The sequence below is a fragment of the Actinia tenebrosa genome, unplaced genomic scaffold (assembly GCF_029948245.1).
Source record: "Actinia tenebrosa isolate PJP-AT-01 unplaced genomic scaffold, QUT_ActTen_1.0 PGA_scaffold0__85_contigs__length_37466705, whole genome shotgun sequence".
In the NCBI taxonomy this organism is placed as follows: Eukaryota; Metazoa; Cnidaria; class Anthozoa; order Actiniaria; family Actiniidae; genus Actinia; species Actinia tenebrosa.
The window spans coordinates 9,037,076-9,056,353 of NW_028292569.1; the positions used below are offsets into that span (position 1 = coordinate 9,037,076).

At 44.7% G+C, this 19,278-nt stretch overlaps 1 protein-coding gene and 1 pseudogene across 1 annotated transcript in view; one reads left to right on the forward strand and one right to left on the reverse strand.

Moving 5' to 3' along the window:
- Positions 1-2: 2 nt before the first annotated feature.
- Positions 3-1,082, forward strand: LOC116302511 (histamine H2 receptor-like; annotated as a pseudogene).
- Positions 1,083-1,489: 407 nt separating this feature from the next.
- The window catches only part of LOC116293657 (uncharacterized), a 44,375-nt gene continuing 26,586 nt past the window's right edge, over positions 1,490-19,278 (reverse strand). Inside the window, exons 2-3 of the mRNA XM_089026052.1 lie at positions 4,383-4,475; positions 1,490-2,958 (exon numbers count right to left, since the gene is read on the reverse strand). Coding sequence (XP_088882178.1) covers positions 2,065-2,958; positions 4,383-4,475 — 987 coding nt within the window. The 3' untranslated portion in view covers positions 1,490-2,064. The remainder of the gene's footprint in view (positions 2,959-4,382; positions 4,476-19,278) is intronic.

Here is a 19,278-nt window from a genome sequence, read left to right on the forward strand (position 1 = left end):
TGATAGAGACATGATTAACCAAACAGCAGTCAACGATTCAAGCCTTGATATGTTTAGGCTGAATATTCCCAAGGCAGAAGTTTTCCTTTTTGGCTGTACTTTGAGCTTGCTCATCGTGCTCATAACCTTAGGCAACGCACTTGTCTGGGTCGTCTTCTGGCGATTTCGGAATCTCAGGGACCTTACCAATTACTTCGTATGCAGTTTGGCCGTAGCGGATATTCTTGTGCCGGTCCTGCGAGTCGTCTACATCGTGATATCCATCTTTAAAGAAAGATGGATTTTTGGTCTTTCATGGTGCGAGATATCTTCCATGTGTGGTGTATTGCTTTGTGGTTCATCCATTCTTCATTTATGCGCCATCAGCATAGAACGACTCATAGCTATCAAATGGCCGCTGTCTTACAACACGAAAGTTACGTCCAAAAGAGTCATCATAGTTCTTTCATATATTTGGATCCAGTCTTCGCTGTTGTCCATTATTCCTGTTCTTCCAATTGACATTGCTCAGCATAGATTCAACCCTGATACCGCAGAATGCGAGATTGACTGGCACGAAGATCCCAAACTCACACTCCTTCTTATCTTCTTCTACTTCTTCGTTCCAATCAACATCATGATCATAGCATATGCAACAATTTTTAAAGAGGCTCGCAGGAACACCAGAAGAGTTCAAACATTTCACCTGAGAGTTAATGGTAAATCAACGTTTTCAGTATTCAAGAAAGAATGTGAAGACGTTGGCTGTGGTCATTGGCGTTTTCTTTGTCATGTGGATGCCATTTTTCGTGATTATGACTACAACAATAAGGGCATTTAAATCTGAGAGGTATGTAAGTGGATGGCTTCAACGACTGGTCATGACACTAACCTATGCTAACTCGGCTTGTAACTTCGTTATCTACGCCCTCATGAATTTTCACTACAGAAGCGCGTTCTTCAAAGTCTTTGCAGGTCGTACGGGAGCCCGCTGGATACGCTCTAATGGCATCTTGCCTTCGCAGAACTTGAAGAACACAAGTAGAAGAATAGAAGATCAATCTACGTTAAAACAATTCAACGATCAGGCTTGGGCAAGTTAGCTTGCTACAGTACTTCGAGTGGCAGAATAACATTTCAACTAGAAGGACTTTCCTTTTCTTGCGGTTTTTGATTTCTTAAATCAGCGATAACCGTTGCATCGCGACACGTCTTTTCAAAACCCTGATTGAATTTTCTGAACAGTCAATCATATTTCTTGATAGTCCCATTCGCAGTTCCTGCGCCATCTTGAAAGGTAGCCGTGTCTTTGCATCGAAACAAGACTGTTTGTAATGATAGGGACCATTTTTTAACAATTTGGACAATTATTCACATGTCTCTATCATTGCGACGTCACTGTTCGTCTCGCATTGATGCAACGCGCACCTACCTTTCAAGATGGCGCAGGGAGGTGTGAAGGGGACCATTATGATATAAGTAAATGATAACACTATTCTTCGATTGCACGTTACGTCATCGTAGTTTCTTTGGGAACGTACGTTGGCGGCATTTAACAAAAGTTTTATTATTAGCATCTAGTGTTAACCGCACCACAATGGCCGCCATTCCTTTGTATTTTAACTCTCGCGGGAATACTTGCAACAACCCATCAATTCTTGATATACCTATAACTATGAATACTATAAACTGTACTAGTGAACATTAAGAGTAATATATATAATAAACTAATTAAAGTAAACTGTTAAAAATATGTGTTTGTATATATCTTTCCTAATTAGTATTATTGTTTAATCATCCATTTACGTCATAACAAGCGTGAAATATGTATCCAAACCGAGGGTTTGGCACGTACATGTGCCTTCGGTGTTATCTTGGGAAAAGTCCTTGCAGCACGTCGAGATGCAGCTCAATTTAGAGAAAATCACAATATGTTTCCAATTCTCAGGAGATTTTTAATTTGTTTGTTTTGTCCTCCAGATTGAGCTCCTTTTACGTCACATGCAAGTGGTCTATTAATGATGTTTGCATTTGTTATCTATAACTAAGATGGCGGAAGACTATTACGTGACATGTTAAGCTAGGTCACCTGTTCCTCTTACTGAGATATCCCAGTGTAAACCAGTCATGGTACTTCTCCTGTGCATTGTACACTTGTATCTTAACACTAGAAGGTTGTGGCCTTGTATTAAACATACAGTATATCACCTGTTGATCCGTACTCATCAATCCAGAATGTAACATATTGTACACGTAAGACTGGTATTGCGTCACCCATGCAAGCATGACGTCACCTCTACCGACAAAATACCCTCCCCCTACCCAAACTAAGTTCTTGAAGACAATATCTTTGCAATTCACGTTGGTTTGCCATGAGTATACCTCGGTATACGCTACTCTTTCTTCGTTGAAATTTTTTGGAAGACCAAGCGAGAACGGTGGGCCGTTCAACGGTTCGTCTCTAAAGTATCCAATATCAATCCAACTAAAATATTTAGTTTGGAAGTAATTTTTCTGCACCGCCATTCTCATCAAATCATACTTAACATGCATAACACAGGAATACGAAGCTATAACTGTGTTTGGATGGAACTTAGGATAGCATGGAGTCTCGTAAATTTTTTCTGTAATATTTTCTATCTGGAACCCCCAAAGGTCATATCTTGTGATATGTATTATTTTTGTAAAGCTAGAAGGAAGATGAGATCTCTGTTCCCTGAATATCGCATCGGTTATGTTATCCTCCACAAATATCACCATAAAGTTGCGTATTTTTGACAGCCTTTTCATCCATCCCTTGAACAGGTCGTTGGTAAAATACTGATTGTCTCCTTTTTGAAATGAACCGATATTGAAATATCCCGTTACCATGGTGAGGTTACTGGACAAGTACGTACTATTGAAGGCATAAGAGATAACTGGAGGATGGGGCACGCACATATTAACCGTGAATGGAGGAGTTTGGCACGGAACGCCAACCTGGAAATAATAAAAAAACTCAAAATAACTATACGTACACCTAATAGTCCCTTTGCCAAAATAGCGGCCGCAAATTCGAATGAGTTCAAAATAAACTGAGTGAAAATCCAATATCAGCACTGTAAAGAGCACCTTTATTTTAGTAACCCTACAAATATTCATTATATCAGGTGTTATATCGGCCGAGAAAACTGACAAATTGGACAAATTTATAAGAGACGTTGGTATGTCTGGGGGTATAGCGTATACCCCCAGTGACAAACATTTGTAAATTTGTCAATTAGCACCTCTTTTGTGGTTTTGCTCGTGTGTGTGTGTGTTTGGGGGGAGGGGGGTGGGGGTGTTTTTATGTTTTTCATTTTTCGTTTTCATTATACCGTAAATCCTCTATTAGCCCCCCCTCTCAAATAAGCTCCCCCCTCTCTAGTAAGCCCCCCCCCCTTTTTAAAGGAAAAATATGTTAAGCCCCCCCCCCCTCTTTTTAGCCCCCCCTCCCTCCCCTCCCTCCCCTCCCCATTTCACGACTAAAGAATAACGTGTACTGATTAAAGGTGATTTATTAAAGTCTTGGTTGTTCAGAACATTCTTCTTAGCTTGCTTTGTTAATGTTACCGTGTTTTAGTTTTGCTATTCACAATAATCGTAAATTATACTTGAGAGACTAACACAGGTGAATCAAATAATAAAAATGCCATGTACATCACTACAGATTATGCGAGACAGTCAATAGTAATGCTTCCGTTTAATCCTGAGTTACAATCATATTACATACTGCGTTTCGACTAAATCAATAAGCCCCCCCTCTCAGTTAAGCCCCCTCTCTCCAATAAGCCCTCCCTCAAACGTGCCTGAAATAAATAAGCCCCCCGGGGGGCTAAATAGAGTTACGGTATTACAAAACTGTAAGGGTTTGAAGCCAAGCCATGGCAATTCTGGAAAAATATCTAATTCTTATCTTGATACGATATCGATTTGAATCGAAGCGGAAAAATCAAATATATTAATTCCACTGTGCCTTGCCACCGAGACGTCCGCAGAGCTGAGGCGTCGTATGAACTTTGCACATGTCGTCAATTAAGGTAGATCTGCCCTTGGGTGTACGGATTACGCAGGAAAATATTCTAGTCTGAAGACATCAGGGGAGAGACCAGCCGACCCCCAAACCATATCTAAAGCTAATTCCTTGCACCAGGTGTCAGACACGGAATCGTTCGTGAACTCAATGTTTTCTTTTTCGATTTGACAATAATAGAATAAATATAGAGATTTTCTATTATTGCCTCGTCATAGTGTAGCCGATTCCTGTCTATTCCAATTATACTTTGCCCAGCTGTCTCCGAAGGGCACATTAACACCTAGTCTTATTCTCAAGAGAATGACACGTGGTCTGAAATTTCTGGGGGGAAAACTGAACTCTTACAAACCTTTGAAATATTGCAATTTATTGGTTCTTTGTCTTCCTGATGCAACGGTTGCTTTGTATATGTATGACGTTCACTCGTTTTCTGGATTTGTAGCTAAGAAAATGAATCAAGGAATATGATAATTAGTTGATATTCATTAATATTTATACTTATTTCTATTTCTGATTTGGGAGGGTTAAAAACCTTACGACTTTTCTAATAGTGGCAAGGACATAAGGACTTTCATGGGCATCGTTCGCGCGCATCCTTCCTACGCATAAATTTAGATCGCACGCAATTCCAATGTTTTGATAAGTAAAACATCACGAAAACATTTTAAATCTTTTATAGCTTTATATCAAAATTGGGGCCTCTCTTTTTTATTCACCTTGGAGTGGGGAAAAAACTGAAATAGAAAAGAAATTTACATCAGTATTTGAATAAAATTAAGGATTAATTTCACGAGTGATTTCAAAACTTTGAAGAAAGAAAAAAACAATTTAACCATACTATTACCCGTTTATCATATACAAGGCAAAATTAAACGAAAATAAACTATCAGTAGTATAGGGGATGTATGTTTCAATTCACCCCCCACCCCGAAGATCACCCGCGCCAAATAGTCTAGGAGAGGGAATCCCCGCATCAAGTGGTCTACGTTAGTAATCAAATCAAACAGGCTTATGGGGGTTACCCGAGTAAAGTGTCCGTAAATAGTACCGCAGTAATCACTAAATAGTAAAGTTTGATAGTAATCCCAAAACCGCCCCCCGGGGAAGACCCGATCCCCATATTTGTGGGGACTACTGGGTCCAAAAATGCGTCCACGGGTATTACCCGCAAGCTCCACCAAAAGATATTCCTCATATATAGACAATGGACTCGCAATATAATTTCGCATCACACACTCTCCCAGCCAGCTCCACGTTAGATTTGCATAATTACTGGAATGCAAGCGTAAGACGAATAAGAGGATTAGTAGAAAGAGGGATGGAAGAGTTGGGAGCTACTAAGGTTTCCGTCGTGGTGGAGGTTGACTTAATAAAAGGCGACACCGAAACCACAGTTTGGTTGCGCACCAAGACCTTAGTAATGCTGCAATCGACAGACTTGGAGCGAAAGATAGCAGAGCAAATTGGACCACTCTCAGAGTCGCTAGCAAAGTACACCCGAGAAGGTTCCGGGTGGACCGTAACCGCAATCAAAGGTGCGACGGTTGGGGTTGCCCGTTACGTGCCAATTCGCGGAGGATCCTACGTGCCATTGCCGACTTTCATAGAGCGTAAGAGAGCAATAATTAGCGTACGCAACAAAGATAACGAGTGCTTCAAATGGGCTCTGAGGTCTGCCCTATATCCAGTCAAAGAAAACGCATTCAGAACGTCGAAATACCCAAGTGACGACTTAGATTGGTCAGGCGTAGTCTTCCCAATGGAATTACGTGCCATACCCGATTTCGAAGAACGAAATGACCTCGCAATAAACGTCTACTGGTGTCAGAGAGAAGACCATTGTGCCTCTGTATATCTCAGACTGCGAAGGGCAACGCATACACCTCTTCTACCACGGAGGGCATTATTCATGGGTAAAGTCTCTAAGCCGCTTATTTGCATCACACAGCAAGAATTGTCGTAAGAGGTATTATTGTGACGCTTGCCTATTGCCATTTACAGACGTAAAAGCCTTAAAGAAGCACGACAAGATTTGCCGAGGGGTCGAAGAACCCGCTCAAAGAATTCAATTACCAGAAAGCAAGGACTTACGATACAGCGACCACAAGCGGGAAAACAAAGTACCTTACGTGATTTACGCGGACTTTGAGTCCTTAATTACTCCAGAGTACGAGGAGGCCGGTAACATGCAAAAGAAAGGATTGCATGAGATTTGTTCATACGGATACATAGTAGTTCGATGCGATGGAGAAGCCGACGAACCCGTAACTTACCGAGGCCCTGACGCAGCACGAAAGTTCCTTGAAGCCCTGGAGGAAGAGGAGAAAGAAATCCGCCGCCGACTGTATCCACGCAAAGCTAAGGTAACTCCAGAGAACCTGCGAGATTACCACGCAGCCCAGGAATGTCACGTGTGCAACCTGGGAGTGCTCAAATTTGGTCGCCGGGTAAAGAAGGCTTGGAAGGCAAACGGAGAGTACTTAGGAGAAGCGCATATGACGTGCGGGCGCTATGCAAAGACTGGCGACAAGCCCGGTAAGCCCTCCACGCACTGCTTTCACTGCGGTGAGCCGCTTGAGGAAGACTTTTACGTAGACAAGGTAATGGATTGCTGTGAGATTACCGGCGAATATAAAGGCGCAGCGCACTGGAAGTGTAGATATCGAATAGACCCCAACATGGAGATTCCTGTGTTCTTTCACAACCTTCGCGGATACGATTCCCACCTGCTTTTACAGGGAGTAGAGGGTCACGAAGTAAAGTGCATACCTAATAACAAAGAACGGTATATGTCCGTAACCATTGGCAAGCTGAAATTCCTAGATTCCCAGCAATTCATGGCGGATTCCTTAGCCAATCTAGCTAAATATAACGAGGATTCCCCCATTTCCGACGAGTACGATGCAGAAAGGAAAGGAGTGTATCCATACGAATACATGGATTCTTGGGAACGGTTTGAAGAGCAGCAATTACCACCCCAAGAGGCTTTCTACAGCACCCTAAATGAAGCGGGGATATCCGATGATGAGTATGCCTACGCGCAGGAGGTGTGGGAAAAGCGCGCCTGCAGAAACCTGGGGGATTACCACGACGTGTATTTGCTCTCAGACGTTGTCCTACTAGCAGACGTATTCCAAAGTTTTCGAAAGATGTCTATGTCTTACTACGGGTTAGATCCAGCGAACTTTTACACAGCTCCCGGACTTTCTTGGAGTGCGGTGTTAAAGAAAACAGACGCACAACTGGACCTCCTAACCGACTACGAGATGTATCGATTTATGGAAGACGGTATTCGCGGTGGAGTTTGCGGACCCAGCCGCCGTTACGCGGGCGCCAACAATCCTCAAGTAGAGGGGTACGACCCCGAAAAGCCAACAACTTACATATCTTATCTGGATGCTAACAATCTTTACGGGTGGGCAATGTCCCAGCATTTGCCCGTGCGGGACTTTGAATGGACAACGCCGCGTGAACCAGAGTACTACATGCGCATAAGGCCTGACAGTCGAAAAGGGTTTATTCTGGAGGTGGATTTGGAGTACCCCCCGGAACTTCACCCCCTTCACGACGATTACCCACTTGCCCCGGAAGCAATTGAAATACCATTCGAGCAGCTATCCCCGCTTCAAAAGAAGTTGTGTCCCAATTACAAGCCCTACCGCAAGCTAACCCTAAACTTGATGTCTAAGAAGAAGTACGTAGTTCACTATCGCAACCTGCAATTCTACGTGCGACACGGAATGCGCGTGACAAAGGTGCACCGCGCTTTAAAGTTTCGCCAAGAACCATGGATGCAATCCTACATCGACTTTAATACCCAAAAACGTACTGCCGCCAAAAATGACTTCGAAAAGAATCTCTTTAAGTTAATGAACAATAGCGTTTTCGGGAAAACCATGGAAAACATCCGCAAGCGGGTAAGCATACGTATTGCTAACACCCGCGAGGAAGCAGAGCGATACGTATCCCAGCCCGGGTTTGTGCGCTACGTGGATATGCTGAACTTCTTCGTAATACACATGAAGAAAGCCAGCCTTTTCCTAAACAAGCCGGTATACACCGGGTTTGCCGTGTTGGAATTGTCTAAGTTGCTAATGTACGAGTTTTACTACGACAAACTAAAACCAAAATATGGTGATAAGTGTCGACTCCTTTACACAGACACCGACTCTCTAATAATGGAAATAGAAACCCCCGACATTTACGCGGACTACCTCGAAGATCTCGACGAATACGACACCAGCGGTTATCCGCGCGACCATCCCCTCTACTCTGCTAAGAACAAGAAAGTAATTGGAAAGATGAAGGATGAAATGTCAGGCAAGCACATCGTGGAATATATTGGGTTAAAACCAAAGATGTATAGTGTCCTCAAAACGGACGGCGCAGATAAGAAAGCAAAAGGCGTAAAAAAATACGTAATTAAGAGGCAACTTACGCATCAGTCTTACGTGGATGTGCTTCATAGTCAAAAGTCTCAGAAGCATCACATGAATTCCCTGCGGTCGTTTAAGCATCAGATACACAGCATAACACAGGAGAAGGTGTCACTGTCTGCATTTGACGGTAAGAGATGGATGTGTAATGATGGTATCCATACGATAGCATTCGGGCATCACACGATAAGCAGTTCTTCTTTGACGAACCCACGCGTGGGACCATCATAAAGATAATACAAGATGGGCTGACCCTTCTTTGCTATCGCACTTCGGATTTGGTAAGTTTCCAAAGACCAATTAGGATCCGTAGCTCTTTTAGACCCTCCTTCTAATTCACCCGGCTCATAGAGATATCGAACCGTGACGTCGCCTAATCTCTTTTCCTGGGGGAAGACCGCCCTCGAACTTCTGACGTAGGACTTGTGTTCCACGTGTTTCTTTTTTATGGCATCCTTGGGTTTCATTCCCGTAGCCCTGGCCGTCTCGTTGTTCAAAGCCACGATGACCTGGGGGAGCCTCTGGGTCCATTCCCTGTTGCGTTTGGAGGGATCTTCCAGCTCTTTCCAATACTGGTACCCAAAGAGACGCTCGGCCAGGGTCTTATTGAATCTTTCGACGATGCTCTGACCCCTGTGGTACTCTGCTTCGGCTCTCCTAATCTTGGTGCTGTGGTCTTTCAGGGTCTTAGTCACCACGCCCATGAACTCTGTCTCCGCATCCACTTGCAGCAGCTTAGGCCATTTCAAGACGCGCTTATAAATCCTACCTAGGGCTTCTGCGACTTCCCCAGAATCCTTGCTGGTTATGGGTTCGGCGTCCTTATATCTGCTTGCGATATCGACTACGGTCAAAGCGTACCTATAGGTCTTTCTTCTCACCTTATCGTGCGGTAAGAAAAGCAAGTCCGCCTGATGAACTTCATTGGGAGTATTTACGGTAAAGCTGGGCCTGGGAATGTACTTAGGCACAGGAAGATAAACCTGCCAGAGGGTTTGCTTCTTTAACCAATTCTTAGCCGTTTCATCTGATACCCTGGCCGCGGTCGCGAGTTTCTTAATAGCTGACATTCCTCTCCAATAGCCTTCAGGCCCATAGTAAATCCTTTTAAGTTTGTCCTCTACGCGGCCCATTATATGAATTCCAGGACGAGATTGATCTTGCGTCCGTTGAAATCCACCGTCTCTCCGTCCACTTTAATGGTGATGTTTATGCTTTCTACCAAATTAGACAAGTCATAGCTCAAAGAAATGGGAGTGTATTCTACTGGGTCAAATGGATTACCTTTGGGCAGGAACTTGGACATAAGAGAAGACTTTTCTCCATTGTTGTAGCTATGGACCAAGTCGCAATAGACTTCATAAGAGGATGCGACTTTCCATTTCACGGGTATGGCCGTGTCGGTAATCGTCTTGCCCGAGGCACATAATAATGACCCCAATGGGTCAAACTTTCCAAAAGTTACTGAATAGTTTGGCATATTATGTTTGAGGTTTATTTCGTGCGGCAATCCTGTGGTGAGCGTATAACCGTGTTTTGCTAATTCCTTGGCCAGTGTTATTGGGGTGTAATGTCCATTGGGCAGCAATACGGCTTGATAGTTAGATCCTCCTGTATGCTTAGTAACTATGCCCCCAATTAAATTATACCAAGAATTGTACAAAGAGCAACTTATGAGCCGGACCTTATGGGCTTTGATGGGGGGATTCAAGTAAGTGGTAAAGTTATTCTTATCGCTTTCCAAAAAGACGATCATTATATTAGATACGCCAAAGCTACGCCTCCGGCCAGTCCTGCAACTCCTACGAAGACCAGCTCGCTATCTTTTTGTTTCTTAGAAGGCTGGTAGTAATTCTTAAACTGAGGCTTTCTTAACCTAAAGTCGGGGTGCGCCTGCGCATAAAGTTTAAAGGCGTAGTCTGTGTTTTCGAAGTTCTTATCCGCCTGCATTTTGTCTTGGTAGTTCTTGTCCAACCAATCCCTGTAAGCTTGTCTTTTTTCATTCCAAGCTGCCACGTCCCTTTGATATTTCTCCAGCGCCAAATCATGCCTTTTCCTCTCAGCAGCGCCGCTTTTGTCGCCTCTGACTAATCTATCCAAATACTGACCGCCATAATTAGCTCCAGTGAATGCTAAAGCTGCAATAACTCCGCCTGCGATCAAACTAGCCATTTATACTAGACGCAAGCAAAGCTTACGTCGTCGGCAGGTACTTTTCCTTCCGTAGGTAATCCTTTAGCATGATAGCCCCGCCTACGGCAGCGGTCATCTTAGCAAAGTTAGCGAAGCTCTTGCTTGGGTCTTCAGTAAAGTCTTCTTTGAGCACTTTCTTACCTACCCAACCAATACCCGCAACGATGGAAGTAATAATAGCTGCCTCTTCAACAGTTTTCAATAACGCGGTTGACATTATATTACAGAGCGAGAAGGTTATTCCATCACGGGTATTTTGCTTCTAGGCTCCTGCATTGCATGTACGGGTCCTACCTTTGGCTTAGTAGCCCGCCATTGTAAGTAGAGGCTGCCTGCTGCTATAGCAACTCCCAACGCGCCAATGACGTACCCAGGATTAATAAGGGATTCCTCTTCTTTTTCCTCCACCTTTTCTTCTTTTTTGGCTTTGTTCTTCCTATTCATCTCAGCGAGCTTCTTCCCCGCGGCAACTCTGCCTGGAGATTTAGCCTTGGTAATCTTCTGCTCCTCTTGGGGCTGCTCCTCCGCCTTCGATTCGGCTTCACTCATTTATATCTAAGGACTTGAAGGACTTGATAAGTAACTTAAGGTGACCTGGGTAAGTACTTGAGAAGGACTTGATAAGTACTTGAGGCGACCTGGGTAATTCCTGAGGATGACTTAAGTAAGTACTAAGAAGGACTTGAGGCGACTTGATCAGGTACCTCAGCAAGTGCCGCCTGTAAGACCTTTTCAACGTCCCTGTCCTTCTTGAAGTCCTTCCAAGACATCGTAAGTTCCTTCGAGTCGACATGCTGAGCTACGTGCAAAGCCGCAGAGGCGACTGCCATTAACTTGCCGCACTTCAAAGACAACCACCCGCAGGTTATCTTAAGTTCTTGAGCAATAACGTAGTCATCGCTTATGTCATTCCGCAGTTGCTCCACGTCGTCTATGGGCAGTGCAGGTCCAAGCAATTTAGTTGCAAGTCGGATAGCGGAGTCTGCTACGGCGTCCGTGGTCTTACTTGCAAGGGCAGCCTCATACCTCTTATGGAACTTCTTAACCTCCTCTTCTGACAACTTATTGACCTGCTCATGGGTAAGTTCCTTGCCTATCATTTCTTTGCACTTCCCAGAAGACACAAGGATGTTGAGTTGTTCCTTAAGGTTGCTTTCATCTAGCTGCGTGGGGACTTCTATCAACTGCTCAATCTCCATATACATTAGGGATCGGAGATTTTTACCTCGTACGGAAACCTCAAAGAGAAGATCATCTTGGAATGTTGGTGCGTCTTTAAATGTCGCATGTATTCGTGCAGCTGTTCCTTGGATATCTCGCCGCCGTATTCGCTTAAGATGGTTTCCAGGTCTGACTTACTTGGAGTATAAAATACGACAAGTGATCCTATGTTTTCCCTGAAGGGCTTAGAGACACTGGTAAGCTGTTGCGAGAGCAACCAAACGCTAATATTGTCATGCCTGCCGCTAAAGGCGAGTTTAACGAGCTCGGAAGTGCGTCTTTTTACGTCGTCCCCGCAGGCGATGTCATCCAGTATGAGGAGTGTCTGAGTATTCTTGGGGAATTGTTTGTGCCAGAACTTAAGATGGCTGGATAACTCATTGGGGTCCAAAATATCCACAAAGAAGTCGTCATCTTTCGCGCCTACACCCGTCCAGGTGCGGTTATTCACGTAGGTGGGGCAAAGTAGCACTATGTAGTCAAATCGGTATCTAAAGGGTCCTAATAGCTGCTCTACCACGAATTGGGTCTTTCCGCAGCCGGTGGGTCCTACTATCAGAGCGTTACAAGGCATGTGATCTGGTTCCATTATATCCCTTCTCTCGAAGGGAACTTGTTCCCTGATATATATTTACCCATCGTTTCGGCTACCTTTTTTCGCTGATATATATGGAGCCCGTGGAAGCAGTCAAAGCAATGATTAACGTCGTCAAAGAAAAGTCAGACCTACAAAGGACGGTCGAAATGCAAAGGGAGGAGATAGACCGGTTGAACGAACGTGTAAAGGAGCTTTATGAGGAAATGTGCGGTCTAAAGCGCGCAGAACGGTTTGGCGCGCTGGTAACGATGGCAACGTGGGCAAAAGAGTCCGTGAAGGACTTTATGAGGTATCCCATCTGAAATGTTAAGATTTAGTTAGGATATTGTTAAATATATATGGACTGTCTCAGATGTAAGAGGGTGTTTAGTACGAAGCAAAGGCTGCGATACCATATTAGGAATGGGGTTTGTATAAGGAGATTGGTAGGTAAGACCTGTAGGATGTGTAATAAGGAGTTCAGCACCCCTCAAAAGCTACGATACCATATCGAAAATGAGGTTTGTCGTAGGACCACCGAATGTAGCTATTGTGGTAAGGTCTTTAGCAGTTACCAACGTCTTCGAACGCATAAGAAAAGGCACGATGGGGCGTATAAACGCCTTTCAAGAGACTACAGCTTAGAGGGGGTGGATTGTTACCGGTGCGGGGATATCATGAGTCGTTGTGAACACGCCAACGACTACCTTAAGAATCGAATAGACTACTTTAATAAGATAAGCAGGGCATTTCCCCGCTTTGACGTTGTTGAGGGCGTTCCGTGGACCAACAGGGAATATTGGAGGTCTGAGTGTAGGAGATGCGGATGCGTAAGGGAGGAGGAACACATCTTCAACTGCTTAACAAAAGCCTAACCAAATCTTAACATTCTAAGGCATCTTTTGGGAGATGTGGTAATTAAGCATCTTCGCACTTTGATAAGCCTACGCAGCTGCATTGGAGGATTCCTAATCACCCTTTCAATATATGGACTGTATTACGTGCGAACCCCCTGCAGATTGCATAACGCCAAAAAAATACACCTGCCTTCATTGTGGCAGTGTATTTCTTAATCATAAATGTCCAAAGGCGCAACCTACGAATGCAGAGGACTCTCAGGCTCATACTTAACTACATCAAATACCCACCTGCCATCCTCTTTAAGCAGCAGTAAGGGGGACTCGCGGTCACCATTCGGAATCGCCCTGGAATTACCCGTGTTTACGCACTAGCGTCCCCCGCGGGAATTACCCGTGTTCTGTTATATGTTGCGCGAAAGTTGGGAATATTTGTCTTATATATGCATGAATGTAAAAAGTTCACCAATGACTTCTGTATAATTTGCCTAAGATCCAAAGTTAACATACCCAAGCCCAAGGGTTTCTGGTGTTGTGGTAAAAAAATGCAAATAGAAGACGACACGTCAGCACAGTGTTACGAGTGTGGTAAGAATATTCGTAATGCCGTACCAAATGCTACCAGAGAGCAATATTACGCCAATGGAGGTCGTAAGAAAACACCTTATAAGAGAATAAAATACTTTAGGGACTGGATGAGTCATATCCAAGGTTATCGACCGGTATATTTAAGCGACGAAGTAAGGAAGAAAATCATAGACCACTTAGAAGAGCCAACCCCGCAAAGTCTACGGAAGACATTGAAAAAATTAAAGCTAGGGAAATATTACAAAGCTATTCCCTATCTTTTATCTGAAATTACCGGTAAGTCTATTCCTGAGGTTTCTGATATGAGCAGAGCCGAGTGGATGTTTTGTCGGCTGGATAAGGATATTCCTTATTACCCTGACGTAATTTACGAAATATTTTACAAAATAGATCCCAACCACCCCCTATTAGGATGGATTCCGAGAAAATAAAAATGCAAAACTGGCGTTTATTTTGCCAGAAACCCCACTGGGGAATGCATCGCGCAGAACACCAAGCTATCCCCAGTAGGGTTTTTTGCATTTTGGGCTTACGGGGCTTATTTCATCCCGCGCCAGAGGCCCTCTAGTACATACACATATATCTTTCTTACGACCCACCAGAGGGTGAACTCCGGACAGCGTCCCGAGACACCCCCTGACTTTTCCAATCGCGAAACCCCCCATCGCGGGGTTGAATCGCACTTTCTACCCCTCCCCCCACGGTTGCTGTGAGTGGGGGAGGCTTTTTTTTTCACTCACAGCAACCGGTCCAAATGCGTCTACAGCGAGGCTCGAACTCGGGACTTTAGGCCTCCCCAGCTCCAAAGTCCACGATCACAAGCGAACGCCAGACACATCTGGACGCTTACGTATGTGAAAATTATTATATTTAATTTGCATATTTTCTAGACTGACGTTCGATATGTAAATAGAATCCTGTCACGCTCTTTTCGAAGCAGATGTTTACTGAGCAAGCTTTCTTTGAAGCTCTTCTTTTGCCTCCTGGTAGATCTTTTTGCGAGATTCCTAGGAAAGATCTTTTACGACTGTTTTTTTATTCCTTATGTCCGTCTTTAGTTTCTCGTATTTGTCTTCTTCGGCCAGAATCAGCGAGAATTCTACGTCGTCTATCTTTCTGTCACGCAAAGCCTTTGAGACAAGATCGGTAATTGTATTTACTTTAGCCCTTGACAGAGCTATTGTCGTGTCATGCTTGGATATTTTGCTTAACAACTGTTTCATAATACCCGTAGCAACAGCAGAAATAATACCACAGGCTGCCCCAACGCCGGCCAAAGGAACTCCAACAATTATTCCCGGCCCAGTAAGCGAAGTAGCAACGCCGGAGCCCGTTAACACAACAGATATGGACCCTGAAGTTATCGCAATCTTATGTAGCGTACTCCGGGCTCTGACGTACTTTTTTCGGACTTTTTCGTAGTGTTTTGCCTGCCCTTCCAAGTAAGCCAGGATTAAATTTGCTTTATTCAGACGAAAGTTTTCGGCATCCGTTATTGGTGCCGTAGTGTGATAATTGGGAACATCTGGGTACAACTGAGGTGCTGATGGTATAACATCCATTATATATACTAATGTACGACGCTTTTGGGAATGATATTGAGGAGCAGCCACATCACGACAACCGGGATTACTGGAACTGGAGGGCCTTTAGGAAGATGTTTCCGCATGCAGACCCTAGTAAGTTCGAAAGAAGGCCCGATGGGATTTACTATAACGGCTCTAGGATGTACAGCAATGAGGATTTGAAACCTACGCTGGTCGATCAGATAGACAATCAACTGAAGAATTCTGGTTATATCGAACATAAGCCCGTGCATGTCAAACCTAAACCTAGTTGGTCAAAGGAATTATTGCTTGGTACCGGTACTTATCCGATACCCGCGGTTTCATTTGATGAACATCCAAGTTTGGATTTGACATTGAACATGCGGATCTCTAACAACCATTCCTTTCCGTTAAAGGTGCGAGATATCTTCAAAAACGTGCCCATTAATCATACCACCGCAAAAGAAGCCCACGAATGGTTAAGTGGTCCTAACATGCGTTATTTGCCGCAGCAGTTGAACTTTGCGGTTTGGTGTGCCACAAGCGGTTGTGGGGTCAGCGCGAACTTGATGAAGAATTCGATATTTATGTTTCACTTTCACTTCACGGTTAGAAGAATACTGCATGAGATGGGTGTTATTGCGCTGCCGGGAGATGCCACGTTTTATCCAAGAGATAACAAATACAGCGTGCCGGCTTATGATAGACTTTGTAAAGAGTTTGGTGTTGTAGGGAAGGATTTTAGATGTACTGCCGGTGCTAACAATGGTTTGGGACATATTTGGGCTTATTGGGGGATTGGTGGACACGAGCTAAGCGATAAGGAAGTTCATGCATTGCGGCTACGGTGGAACACGGGATATCATAAGGAAACTCACGACAGTAGCACCTTCTTTGAACCAAACGCTAAGACCACTAAGGAAGTCAGAGATGGACCTCTGTTCAAAGACGAGGGCGGTAAGTATGCAGGGGCTAACCCGCTGATTATTAAGATTACCAACGACGAGCAAACGAAGCAATACTTTAATTTCATACCCCCAGAAGGTAAAGGACTAACCAAAGCCGGCCTTGCCCGTTTGAACCGCAGCATAGAAGCTTACGTGTATTCTATCCTTGGAGCCCAAGTAAATACCCGATCCAGCATAATCGGAAATACCGGCGCCGCAGAAGAGACGCGAGCCGAAGCCTTGATCTTATTCGAAAGTTCAATCTTGGAGGGCGACATTAGCAAGGGCGTACAGCGTTACCAACTAGCTATACAAAATTCTAAGGCGAGGTTGGACTATGCAGTAGCCCCGGGTTGTTGGTTAATGCCTAGTAATTTATCTATAAATACTGGTTCCGTAGTAGGATACAACAACAAACTTCGACGAGCTACTAAGGATATGAAGTTTGGGGTGAATGACGTGAACTCTGACACTCTTAGGAACATTCCCCATTTCGTGGAGAAGTCAAAAAAGTCGCATGAAACGAAGCTACCCGTAGTTAAGAATCCATCGAAGAAGGTCATGCCTGCGATACCTGAGGAATATGACCATGACTTATTAAAAGCCGGCTTAGCAGCTGCGAGCATTGGTCTGAGTTATTATATATGGCGATGAACAACCCCTACGTAGCTGGAGTAGATTGTGTCTATACGACTTACACAGGCGAGAAAAAATACACCCAGGCATCTTGGGTTGATGTCACGGGCATGTCCGTGAATTTGAATTACTCAGGAAAGAAATTGATAATATGCAGTATTTGCATTGGCACGAGTAGTCACGCCAACGTCGGCTTTAGGTTCCTGGATGAGAATGGCGTACTGCAGCTTATGCGTGTGAAGACAAACAACAGGGAGCCTGCGCATTTCTCCGTAGAGCCCAACCCAGCCAGCGCCGAAAATCTATCGGTTTGGACTTTCCACATGGTCGCCGATTGCCATGGGAAGGCAAAGCTGCAAATGCGCGTAGATGACACCGGGAGCGTTTGCATAAATAGTATAGAAAATCAGAGAGATACGGTTTATAATCATAAGACCATTAGCACTCTTACGGTGATTAGTCTTTAAATATATGAACCCACACGCGAAGGAAGATTGGTTTCTACATTTTTTGGAGGAGAAGGACTACTTAGAACAGCATTGGCATGACACCGGGCTGTGGGTGAAGGTTGGGGGCCTGGGATTGATCATGTGTACCATTAGCATTTCGACGGGGTATTCGTGTAATGTCGGGTTTAGGATTGTCGATGAGGATAACCACCCATTACTACCCTACAGAAAAAAAGATAATAATAGGAACCCAGCTCATTTCTCGTCGGAGCCCCCACCGTTAAGCACAGAAGACTTAACGCCGGTAACTTTTCACATGATAGCCAATTGTCAATATGCGAAGCTTCAGGTTCTTCCCAACGGCGTTGCCTACCTTCAGATAAATGCCGCCCCGTCAAAAGATCCTCCAACGAATGCTGTTTGGAATCATAAGCCCATTAGCACCATGAGTGTGCTGCCGCTAGTTCCGCATTATCAGGGCGGCGCGAATACTATCTTTACTTATCCCCAGTCGAGGACGCCTCGGATGCCCGACGACGATAAGCCACCAGTAATACACAAGGATAAGATCAACCCTTCATCTTCTTCAGGAGTACCACTCCAATAGCTACGACTAATATCCAAATGTTATTCCCCACAAACTTTAGCAGTTCTCCGCCGGCCCTAAGTGCCAGGCCAAGAACGCTACCCAGCAGCCCAGGAAGACCGGCTGCCATCTTTTTTCCCAAGTCCGTCAGCCCATTGCCTAATTTCTTTACGCCCGCGCCTGTAGCCTTAAGCGCGGACAAGATCACGCCTACTACGCTTGAAATAGCGACCGCAAATGCAAGGGGAATACCATACTTCAAAAGGGCCCTTTTTACCTTTTCCTTGGTGGTAAGCCCCAGCTCCTTTTCCAGCTTTTCCTTTTCCGCCTGTAATTCCGCAAGGCGCACCTCTAGGGTTTCTACTTCCTTTTGAGCTGCCTCCCTTTCCTCTTCAGGCCGAACCAGGTCCGTAATTACTTCTCGCTGCCGATCTATTTGCCCCTCCAGGTCTTCGATGGCTTGATCTCTTTGCCGGATTTGTTCCTCCATGGTATTGATTTCGGCAACCAACCGCCGCCGCTCCACTAAAGAGCCGGCTATGGTAGTTTGTAAGTCATTAGCATCTTCGCTTCTTAAGTCCAACTCTTGCAGGGCGAGGTTAAGAACCTTTTGTGCTTGATTCCTTTCACGCCGAATTCGGGTTCTTTGGTCTACCAGCTCGCTTATTTCTTGATTCTTAAATTCGACTTCCCTCCTATGTGCGTCGGCGAGCCGCTGGTTTTGCTTCATGTATTCTTCCTCCCTTTCTTCCAACGTTTCTCGCAGCGCCTCAACGGAGGCGCCAGAGCTTTTGGCCTCCTCCAGGTCCCTTTGCGCTTTATCCCTTTCCCGCAGGGCTTTATTCAACTGGTTCCTCATTTCTATCATCCTTTCATTACCGAACTTCTTTTCAGCGTCGACGAGTAGTTGAGTTTGCTTTGCGTATTCTACCTCCCTTTCTTTTAACGTTTTTTGCAGTTCGATAGCGCGTTTTTCTAGTGCGACCCTTTCATTCAGGGTTTCCAACCTTTCTAACATGCTTCTAGTGGCACGCTGGAAGCCTTTTAATCTTGAGACGTCACCCCTAACGTCACCATTCTCATCAAAGAGGGGTTGTGGTTTCGTCCAGCGGTCTTTGTCAGGAAATCTTAGGTCTTGAACGCTTATGAGGACTTTGTTTCCGCGTTCTGTGAGCCTTACGTCGTCAGCATCGAAACGGGAATAACGC